The sequence below is a fragment of the Cynocephalus volans genome, chromosome X (assembly GCF_027409185.1).
Source record: "Cynocephalus volans isolate mCynVol1 chromosome X, mCynVol1.pri, whole genome shotgun sequence".
NCBI classification, from domain to species: domain Eukaryota; kingdom Metazoa; phylum Chordata; class Mammalia; order Dermoptera; family Cynocephalidae; genus Cynocephalus; species Cynocephalus volans.
The window spans coordinates 33,704,950-33,716,988 of record NC_084478.1 but is presented as its reverse complement, the minus strand read 5'-3'; the positions used below and the strand labels follow the sequence as shown (position 1 = coordinate 33,716,988).

At 44.9% G+C, this 12,039-nt stretch overlaps 1 protein-coding gene across 1 annotated transcript; it reads left to right on the top strand.

The window, feature by feature from the left end:
- Window positions 1-1,101: 1,101 nt before the first annotated feature.
- Window positions 1,102-4,377, top strand: LOC134367843 (transcription factor SPT20 homolog). Its single transcript, XM_063084530.1, is given in 3 exon segments — window positions 1,102-2,837; window positions 2,839-3,209; window positions 3,212-4,377. Coding segments are annotated over 3 exon segments (3,273 nt in total).
- The last annotated feature ends 7,662 nt before the right edge of the window (window positions 4,378-12,039 follow it).

Here is a 12,039-nt window from a genome sequence, read left to right as displayed (position 1 = left end):
TCCTGTCCAAAAACACTGGCGGATTTCAAGACAACAAAGTTAGTGGAAAACAAGATTCCATAAATTAGCTGCGACTGAAATATACCACTCTAAACCCATCGTTTTAGTTTAATCATTTAGAACTTATTGCCATCACCCAGAACAATTGCTCTCATCCATTTGTGATGAAAATCACCTTTTCAAAACAAATAGTTTAAGGTCTCTTTACTGTCCTTAAAGTGTAGTTCCCTCTCACCCCATAATATTTTTTTAAACTATGAAATGCCCTAACTCTAATATATAGGGAACTAAAAGGTAAGGGGTTACGTGTAAGAACATCATGTGATGTGTACATCTACATGCAAACCCTTAGGCAGGAGCTCACTGGAGGACACAGTGAAGAATTCTACTGCTTGCACCAACATCTATGACTTCTCCATGTGCCCAAGAGCTACTAATGCGGGCTCATTCGTGGGTGCTGAATTGCTGATGGGCACCAGCAGCAGCCCTGCCACTGACGATCAGATTCCGAACACAACCAACAATTCTCGAAGTTGCCACCGGGACAAATGACGGTCTTCCACGACTTTCCCAGCAATTGCATTCCTGTGAAAACCGGTGCGCGGTAAAACTGTATAGAAAACGTGTCCGTATTTGCGTTGCTTGTTGGAGCTTCGTGCGTACACCCCCTCCCGACCCCGACGCAAGTGCGCGCCGGAGAACAGGAAGTATGACCTGTGGGCCTCCCGCCCAGGAGGCCAGAGTATCGCGAGGCCTGAGGTCTGAAGGCTGGTGAGGGCTGTGAGGGCGCATGCGTGCAAATGACGGTTGCGTGACCTTGGACCCCGCTCGCTCACTTCCGGTTCCGGCCCGGCAGGCGCTGAGGCGAAGCCAAGGCCGTGGTCCCGACACATAGACCTGTTTACCGAAACTCACAAGAATTTTGTGTAGGGCTTCCTCGGAGGCAGGTTTCTCGGTGCCCATATTAAACTAAGGCTGTTGGTCCAGTGTGGAATTGTGGCAGTGGACAGGACTATTAACCGACATTCCAGGCATGATTCTCACCCCCACTTAACGGCAAGTACGCTGTCTCTTCTTTTAAGGCCCCTGTTTTATGTTACAATGCAGCGAGCTTTAGAACGAGCTTTGGATCGTGCAGAGTATATCATTGAATGTGCCCAGCAGAGGCCTCCTCAAAGGAAGTGCTCGTCTAGTGGGGAAAAATCTCTGTACGAAAAACTTTATGACATTTATGTCGAGGAGTGTAATAAAGAGCCTGAGGTTACGGAGGGATTAAGAAGCAATGTAAACTTGTTAGAGAAGCTCCTTGAGAGGGAGTCATTGCCGTGTTTGGTGGTCAACCTCTACCCGGGAAATGAGGGATATTCTCTGATGCTCAAGGGAAAAGACGGATGGTTTTCCGAGACCATTCGACTGCCTTGTGAAGAACGGCAGTTGCTTGAATACTTGGATGCAGAAGAATTACCTCCTGTTTTGGTCAAACTCCTGGAAGAATCTCCAGTGAACTTGTTTCAGTGTGGGTGTGTCATAGCAGAAGTACGTGACTACAGGCAGTCCGGTAACATGGAACCTCCAGGTTACCAAAGTAGGCATATTCTCTTACGTCCAACGATGCAGACTTTAGCCTGTGATGTACAGTCAATGACAAGTGATGACCGTGAATGGACCCAGGATGACAGACTTAGGCTTGAGAGCCAGCTGATCTTAGCTACAGCGGAACCACTGTGTCTTGACCCTTCTATAGCAGTAACCTGCACTGCCAACAGACTGCTGTATAACAAGCAGAAGAGGAATGCTGGCCCAATGAAACAGTGCTTCAAGAGCTTTTCTCAGTCCTCTCAGAGTCGGCAGCAGGAGCTGTCTCATTGTCCATCTCGTCCTGAGTTAAGAGTGTTGACTTCTTGCAAAAATGGAAAAGAAGGGAAGGCAGATCAGCATTATGACCTGAGATTTTCTGAAGCGGGAAGTGGTGTAGACATGTGGAAACAGAGACCCTGTGATTTGGCCGTACCTTCTGAAGTGGGTGCGGAGAAATATGCTAAAGGAGAACAGTCCGTCAGATCTGATGATTCACAACCAACCATCTGGCCAGCTGAAGAGGAAAACGATGATTATGTGTTTGAATGTGAGGCTGGCGGTCAGTCCCAGAAAGCAAAGGGGGACATCATGCAGTCATTTAATGATCCTCTTTTCTGTGGTAAAATTGGGCCATGTAAAAAAGCCAGATGTGAGCGCCAGCTGTTTCTCCCCCACTTCTCCCCAGAGGAAGAACCATTCACATGGGACTATTCACATGGTTTCATGCCTGGGTCACAGGCTGATGCTGGGAGGGCAGTCATTCAGCACCAGGAATCGGTCCAGAGCAGAGACAAATGTCCAGGCAGGATGTCACAGAGCTCCAGGGGCTCAGCCAGTCCCAGTCAGCTTTCTTCAGGAAAAATACCAGAACAGCCTAAGACCGTGTCGGTCCAGTCTTCCATATCGGGGGAGGGAGTAAAACATCTACCTGCCCCCATCCAACTTCCATCAAGCTCAAGAAATCATTCATCGGACAGCAGTTTCCCTCCACGACAGGCAAGCAGCTCTCTTAAGTGTCCATTCTCTGCTCCTGCTCCTAAGCCACCGAGTCTGTCTCAGAAGTCGCCTGTGAATCTCAATCGATTTAAGACACTTCTTCCAGCTGCCACGATCCCAGCCAGCTCCTCACAAAGAACCCCAGCCACCCAGGTCTCAGCAAACCCCACTTGCCTGAAGGTCATCAATGTGATGGGCCCAGTCTGTGCAGCCCATTCTTTGGCGAGGGGCTCACACCCGGTGCTGGCCAGTGCCACTGGTGCCCCCTCCTGCAGGAATCCATCCCTGCACCCCTCTGGCCTCGGGAAATCAGCTCCCAAGTGCACTGCCCAGGGCAGTGCAGGCACCTTCTCAAGTGGGTATGCAGCTTATTTTAGACAATGCTTTGGGTCTCAGGCCCTTAACTCTACTCCAGCTTCCACATGCTTCCCTCATTTTGAACATCCAGCAGCAGCCGGCACCGCCACCGCAGCAGCAGCAGCAGCAGCAGCAGCAGCAGCAGCACCAGTCGATTCCACAACAACAGCTTCAGCATCCCACAGCATATCCTCCACAGCCAGTGGCAGTTGGTGGTGCACAAGGGGCCAGCAGCCAGGAACAGGCCTTACCCATTCAGCAAGCTGTTTTCATGAACCTTATGGAGTCGGAGGTTTCCTGCAGCCCCAGACAACCATATTGCATCAGCTTGGCTCTGCCCAGAGACCACCTGGGCAAAGCCTTCCTCAGCAGACATTCCAGGTTGCCTTTGCCTTGCCACAGCAGCAGCAGGTACAGGTACAACAGGTTAGATTTGTGGAGAATCCTGTGGCTGTGGCAACAGTAGCAACCCAAAGAGCTCAGCCACAGCCACAGAGCGGGCATATAGCATGGCAACTAATAGGTAGTGGGCATGCAGCAAGCCAATCAATGGGTCGTAGGTATAGAGCAATCTGGCCAAAGGGAAATGGCCACACAACAAGCCAGTCAAAGGGTGGTAGCCACACAACAAGCCAGTCAAAGGGTAATGGCCATACAGCAAGCCAGTCAAAGGGTAGTGACCTTACAGCAAGCAAGCCAAAGCATAGTGACCATACAACAAGCCAGTCAAAGGGTAGTGGCCATAAAGCAATCCAGCCAGAAGGTAGTGGGCATGGAGGAAGCCAGTCAAAGGGTAGTGACCATACAGAAAGCCAGTCAAAGAGTAATAGGTATAGAGCAATCTGGCCAAAGGGAAATGGCCACACAACAAGCCAGTCAGAGGGTGGTGGCCATACGATAAACCAGTCAAAGGGTAGTGGCCATACAGCAACCCAGGCAGAAGGTAGTGGGCATGCAGCAAGCCAGTCAAAGGGTAGTAGGTACAGAGCAATCCGGCCAAAGGGAAATGGCCACACAACAAGCCAGTCAAAGGGTGGTGACCATACAGCAAGCCAGCCAGAAGGTAGTGGGCATGCAGCAAGCCAGTCAAAGGGTAGTGACCATACAGCAAGCCAGTCAAAGGGTAGAAGGTACAGAGCAATCCGGCCAAAGGGAAATGGCCACACAACAAGCCAGTCAAAGGGTGGTGACCATACAGCAAGCCAGCCAGAAGGTAGTGGGCATGCAGCAAGCCAGTCAAAGGGTAGTGACCATACAGCAAGCCAGTCAAAGGGTAGTAGGTACAGAGCAATCCGGCCAAAGAAAAATGGCCATACAACAAGCCAGTCAAAGGATGGTGGCCATACAATAAACCAGTCAAAGGGTAGTGGCCATACAGCAAACCAGGCAGAAGGTAGTGGGCATGCAGCAAGCCAGTCAAAGGGTAGTGACTGGACAGCCAGCTAGCCAAAAGGTAGTGGCCATATATTACCCAATCAAAGTGTAAAATATACACCTCGCCATCCACTCCATAATCCTGAGTCTTGCATTATTTTTGCTCTCTTTTTTAAAAACAGAGGAGCATTCACCCAAATGAATACTGAGGTTTTATTTAATCTTTTTTAAGTTGTTGATGTTTTACATTTTAAAGTATAAACGTTACGCACAAGCACAATCCAATGATATTTATATAGAAACAGGCAAGTTATTTAATAAAGTGGGAATTTTTGCTTAAGTTATTCCTTTTTTGTTGACAGATATTTTTATTATAGTGTTTTAACGTGTATCCAAATCCAAGCTAGGTTCATTTTAAATTCCAGAAGCTTGTAATTTCTCTAAAACAATAAAATTACAATACCAATGAATTTCAATTTAATATTTTAACAGGTGAAGTGGGATTTTAAAATTTTGTAATTGTAAAAAGGACATAACATCTAATTTACCATCTGAACCATTTTAAAGTGTTCAATTCAGTAGTGCTAAGTATGTTCACGATTGTGAACATGTACGGAAGTGATCTATGAACTATGAGAAACATCTTTCAAAAGAAAGTAGTTGTATTTGTTTATTTAGTTTAAAATGTCTGTGTGAAGTGTGATTCTTACAAACCCATTTTGGAAAATAGAATCAAAAGAAAGTACAGTAAATGATGCTTGTCACATTGCGATTGAGAACGACGGAGACCTGCAAACCTGCGGATGGAAGTGGTGGCAGATTTGCTGTGTGACAGTCCCCGGGCCTTTCACAGGCTCTGTCTGCACTCGGTGCCCCCGCAGAGCCCAGCTCTCCTGCCCCAGGCCCCGATCACTGGCCTTGAAAAGGCATGTCTGGGGTGTCCTGTTTTCTCTCTCTTTATAAAATGATTTACATTTTGGGGACACTAAGTTGCCTGCAAGATGTTAATAGCTAAACATTTGAAAATCTGTTCTGTTTATTTGCTTTCCAATACCTGCCTCCTCGTTGCATCCCGAGGTGGCTACCCTTCCCTTTCTCCTCCCGTTCCCATTGCTGAGTCGTCGTCAGGTACTCGGCAGCCCCTGCTCCCTCATCTAGTTTTTCTTCTTTCTTGTTTCAGTGGGACTCAGAGATCCCCGAACTTTTCTGCCCTCTTTTTTACCTTTCCATTTCCTTTTTTTTTTTTAATGAGGTGTAATTTACATAAACCAACCATTTTAATTCAGTGGTACTTGGTACATTCACCATGCTGTGCCATCACCACCTCTGTCTATTTATTCAAGACATTTTCATCGCCTCAAAAGAAGTCCCTGTACCCACCAAGCACTCAGTTGTCATCCCCTCACCCCCAGCCCCAGCCCCTGGCATCCACCAAGTTGCTTTCTGTCTCTGTGGACTTAACTATGCTAAATATTTCCCATAAATGGAATCATACAGTATGTAGGCTTTTGTGCCTGGCCTCTTTCACTTGGCGTAATGTTTTTGAGGTTCCTCAACCTTGTCATGCATATCAGTACCTCATTTTTTTCTGTTTTGGCTGAATAATATTTCATTGTTTGTATATGCCATGTTTTGTTTTTCCATTCATCCATTGTTGGACACTAGGTGGTTTGCACTTTTTGGCTATGTGGATAGTGCTTCTACGAATATTCGTGTGCAAGTATATGTTTTAGTGTTTCTTCTATTTTGCTCTGTTACAGCTTTGGAGGTAGCCTGCCTACATCAAATTTGTTTTTCTAAGTACATATGTATATTTCTCTGCCTTTTGCCCTAATAAAAAAGGAAATTTGGTCTGGTAATTTGAAAAGAGATTAGTGAAAAGACAGGTAACTGGAGATTCTGATTCGATTAACCCAGCTTTACTAATGTGCTACCAGTGCTGTTAAAGAAATAGCTGGCCGACTTCAAGTGAACACGTCACATTTCCCATCTGAGTGACACTGAGCCCATTACAGCATTCGGGACATAAGTGGGAATGGCGCATGCACTTTAAGAAGTGAACCACAGAGTGGAAGGTTTCAAGATGGCGGTGGCTGCGGCGGTTGGCGCGGAGTAGCTGAGGTGGAAAAGGTGGCCACTGGGCCTCAGGCAGCCGCAAAACTTGTGGACCTTCCTCTTGCCATCTCTTAAGGGAGGACTGCTGCTGGTGGCCAGTCGTGGGGGCTGACCACCACTTTACCCTCAGCAGGAGAGGCTGCCTCATTTACAGGCAATAGCTTGGAAGTGTGGAGCAGGAAAAGAACTGTTTCGTAGCTGGAAAAGCGAGTCTCTAAACAGGGAACACGGCGCCAGGGCTGCTGTGGATGCAGACAGGATCCCGGAGGCCGGGGCCGCGCTGAAGGAGGCCAGCTGCCCCATTCATGATTTGAGGTTTCAGGCCGGCATTAAAGAAGATTCCTGGGAGTGCCCGAGCCGCGCCGCAGGACCGAGCAAGCAGCCCGAGGCGGTGGGCGGCTGAGAACGGGGAAGGCGATAAACCAGAGGCAGAGTGAGCGCCCGACCTGGCACAGCCCTGTGAGTGACCCCCGGCCTGGCCCTGCTCGGGGGGCTGGCATCCACCCGGCTTCCGCCTGCATCACCGGGCCACTCACTGCCCCGGGGCTGCCTCCATTTTCTCAGGTGGTGGCAGCTCCGGCCCAGCTCGGCTCCTCACTGAGCCTTCCCACTTGCTTGCCCCAGCGCGAGGCTTACCGGGGCCTGCGGGCTGGCCGCCCCTCCCACTCCCTCCACGGTTCTCTGGTGGGGCTGGTGGCGTGGGGCGTCCCTGGCCAGTGTTGGGAGGGCAAGGAAGTATGGGCGGAGCCAACTGTCACTCCACCACACCCTGGACTCTGGCCCCCAGTAAACTTCCTGTTACTGGGAGGCAGATACCATCTCTGCGGCCACCAGTTCGGAAAAACGCCTAACCAATTACTGGTTGGGAATAGTGTGGTAGGAGAGTTCCCAAGTCCGCTTAAACCTGCCGGAGAGCTGTCTGCAGGCAGGCACTGGACTCGTCCGGGCCGGGGGGATACAAAGGTGAACCGTGTGCTGCAGGCTCCTCCCCCGAGGAGCTCACGCTCTGGTGTGGGAGATAAGACAAGTACACAAATAACCACAATACCAGGAGAAAGGTGATAAGTCCCGAGAAAGATCTACACAGTGCTACAAAGGCACCCAGAGCGACCGGTCATCTGTGCCTAGCAGAAACCTGGTAGACTTCCTGGATGAGGCAGTGCCAAGCAGCATCTTGAAGGCCCATCTGATAGACGAGGGTTCAAGAAGACACATCCGAGCCCAGCCCAGTGCGCACAGAGTGGGGAGACGTGCAGCCAGGGAGGCGGAGACTCGACAGAAACCACACACCCTGTGGGGTCGGAACTGCATGATCCAACAGCCCGGACCAGAGCACACGGAACAGGGAGAAGTCCTGCACGGGAAGTGAAAGCTCAACAGAGATCACACACCCTGTGGTACGTGATCCAGCAGCCCAGCAGAGTCCAAGCTGACCAGAAAGGTGGCTCCCTGGAGAGGCCCAAGACCCAAGGCAACTATACACACAAAGCACTAAAGGCCAACTGAGTAGTCACGGAGGTAGCCATACCAAATTGGCAACCACAGCAACATCTTAGTTAGTCAATAGTCTCAAACTGGTGGACTGTGAAACCCCCTGCCACAATGAATAAACATCAAAAAAAAGATACCAGGAATACAAAAAATCAAGAAAGTACACCACCAAAAGTTAATAAATCTCAAACTCTAGATCCTATAGAACAAGAAGCCCTTGAAATGACTGACAAGGAATTTTGAGTGATAATTCTAAGGAAACTGAGATACAAGAAAACTCAGCTAGACATCATGATAAAATGAGGAAAAGTATACAGGATCTGAAAGAGGAAATGTACAAGGAAATCAATGTCCTGAAAAAAAATGTAGTAGAACTTGCTGAACTGAACAAATTATTCAGCGAAATAAAAAACACAACGGAGAGTTTAACCAGCAGGCTTGTCGAAGTTGAAGAGAAAACTTCTGAACTTGAAGATGGGCTGTTTGAAATAACAAGCAAACAAAAAGAAAGAAAAAAGAATCAAAGACATTGAAGAAAATCTGAGAGAGATATCAGACAACGTTAAGCGCTCAAATATCCGAGTCATGGGTATTCCAGAAGGGGAGAAAAATGGAGATTCCATTGAAAACATATTCAACAAAATAGTGGCAGAAAACTTCCCAGGTATAGGAAAAATCACAGATCTTCAGATCCAGGAAGCTCAACGATCTCCAAACGTATTCAACCCAAAAAGGCCTTCTCCAAGACATGTTAAAGTCAAATTGGCAAAACTCAGAGACAAAGTGAGAATCTTAAAAGCTTCAAGAGAGAAGCGTCAAATCACCTATAAGGGAGCCCCAATCAGGCTAACATCAGACTTTTCATCACAAACCCTAAAAGCTAGAAAGGAATGGGATGATATATTCAAAATACTAAAAGACAAAGATTGCCAGCCAACAATACTTTACCCTGCAAGGCTATCCTTGCGAAATGAAGGGCAAATAGTATATTTCTCAGACAAACAAAAACTGCGGGAGTTCACTACCACATGACCACCCTTACAAGAAATCCTCAAGGGAGTACTGGGTTTGGTTCCTGAAAAATAATTACCATGGCCATAAAAACCCAAGAAAAATCAAAACCCACTAGTATACTAAAAATGGCATTCATGAAGAGAAAACAAACAAACAAAAACGCTATCTACAACCTAAGGAACCAACAAATGCAGAAACCAAACAGTAAATCAGAAAGCAAGGAACAAAAGACACCTAAGACAACCAAACAACCAATAAAATGCTAGGAATAAATCAACACCTTTCAATAACAACTCTTAATTTAAAAGGCTTAAATTCCCCAATCAAAAGACACAGACTGGCTGACTGGATCAAAAAGGAGGCCCCAACTATATGCTGCCTACAAGAGACCCACCTCACCCATAAAGATTCACATAGCCTAAGAGTGAAAGGATGGAAAAAGATTTACCATGCAAACAGAAAAGAAAAACGAGCTGGAGTAGCTATTCTTATATCTGACAAAATAGACTTTAAACTAAAAACCATAAAGGAGACAATGAGGGACACTACTTAATGATAAAAGGACTGATCCATCAAGAAGACATAACAATCATAAATATGTACGCACCCAATGTTGGAGCAGCCAGATTTATAAAACAAACTGTATTAGACCTAAAGAAGGAAATAGACACTAATACCATAATAGCAGGAGACCTGAACACCCCACTGTCAATATTAGACAGATCATCTAGGCAAAGAATCAGTAGAGAAACACAAGATCTAAACAAGATTCTAGACCAATTGGAATTGGCAGATATCTACAGAACATTCCACCCAACAACCTCAGAATATTCATTCTTCTCATCAGCACATGGATCATTCTCCAGGATAGATCACATATTAGGTCACAAATCAAGTCTCAATAAATTCAAAAAAATTGGAATTATCCCATGTATTTTCTCAGACCACAATGGATTAAAACTAGAAATTAATAACAAACGAAACTCTGGAAACTATACAAACACATGGAAATTAAACAGCATTCTACTTAATGACATATGGGTCCAAGAAGAAATCAAGCAGGAAATCAAAAAATTTATTGAAACTAATGAAAACAATGATACATCATACCAAAACCTGTGGGATACTGCAAAAGCAGTATTAAGGGGGAAATTTCTTGCATTAAATGCTCACCTCAGAAGAATGGAAAGATGGCAAGTGAACAACCTAACACGTCACCTTAAAGAACTAGAAAAACAAGAACAATCCAAACCTAAAGTTAGCAGACGGAAAGAAATCATTAAGATCAGAGCAGAACTGAATGAAATTGAAACCCAAAAAATAATTCAAAAGATCAATGAATCAAAAAGTTGGTTTTTTGAAAAGATAAATAAAATTGACAAACCATTAGCATGGCTAACAAAAAAAAGAAGAGAGAAGACTCAAATAACAAAAATTAGAAATGAAAAAGGCGATATTACAACTGATTCATCTGAAATACAAGGAATCATTCGAGACTACTATAAACAACTATACGCCAACAAATTTGAAAATCTGGAGGAAATGGATACATTTCTGGACACACACAAGCTCCCAAAACTGAACCATGAAGACGTAGAAAATTTGAACAGACCAATAACAATGAAGGAGATTGAAGCTGTTATCAGAAGGCTCCCAGCAAAGAAAAGCCCAGGACCAGATGGATTCACAGCAGAATTTTACCAAACAGTCAAACAGGAATTGACACCGATTCTTTACAAACTATTCCAAAAGATTGAAACATACGCAAATCAATAAATGTGATACACCAAATCAATAAACTCAAACACAAGGACCACATGATCATCTCTATAGATGCTGAAAAAGCATTTGATAAAGTTCAGCACTCATTCATGACAAAGACCCTGTATAAGTTAGGTATAGAGGGAAAGTATCTCAACATAATTAAAGCCACATATGACAAACCCACTGCCAATATCATCCTGAATGGGGAAAAGCTGAAAGCTTTTCCTTTAAGAACAGGAACTAGACAAGGATGCCCACTCTCACCACTCCTATTCAACATAGTGTTGGAAGTACTAGCCAGAGCAATCAGAGAAGAGAAGGAAATAAAGGGCATCCAGATTGGAAAAGATGAAGTCAAACTGTTCCTGTTTGCAGATGACATGATCCTATATATCGAACAGCCTAAAACCTCTACAAAAAAACTCTTGGAATTGATAAATGACTTCAGCACAGTAGCAGGATACAAAATCAACATACAAAAATCAGTAGCATTTCTTTTCTCCAATAGTGAACATGCAAAATGAGAAATCAAGAAAGCCTGCCCATTTACAATAGCCACCCAAAAATAAAATACTTAGGAATTGAGTTAACCAAGGAGGTGAAAAATCTCTATAATGAGAACTACAAACCACTGCTGAGAGAAATTAGAGAGGATACAAGAAGATGGAAAGATATCCCGTGCTCTTGGATTGGAAGAATCAACATAGTGAAAATGTCCATACTACCCAAAGTGATATACAAATTCAATGCAATCCCCATCAAAATTCCAAAGACATTTTTCTCAGAAATGGAAAAAACTATTTAGACATTTATATGGAACAATAAAAGACCACTCATAGCCAAAGCAATGCTGAGCAAAAAAAATAAAGCTGGAGGCATAACACTACCTGACTTTAAGCTATACTACAAAGCTATAATAACCAAAACAGTGTGGTACTGGCATAAAAACAGACACACTGACCAATGGAATAGAATAGAGAATCCAGAAATCAACCCACACACTTACTGCCATCTGATCTTTGACAAAGGCACCAAGCCTATTCAGTGGCGAAGGGACTGCCTCTTCAGCAAATGGTGCTGGGATAACTGGATATACATATGCAGGAGAATGAAACTAGATCCATACCTCTCACCGTATACTAAAATCAACTCAAAATGGATTAAGGATTTAAATATACACCCTGAAACAATAAAACTTCTTAAAGAAAACATAGAAGAAACACTTCAGGAAATAGGACTGGGCACAGACTTCATGAATACGACCCCAAAAGCACAGGCAACCAAAGGAAAAATAAACAAATGGGATTATATCAAACTAAAAAGCTTCTGCACAGCAAAAGAAACAATTAA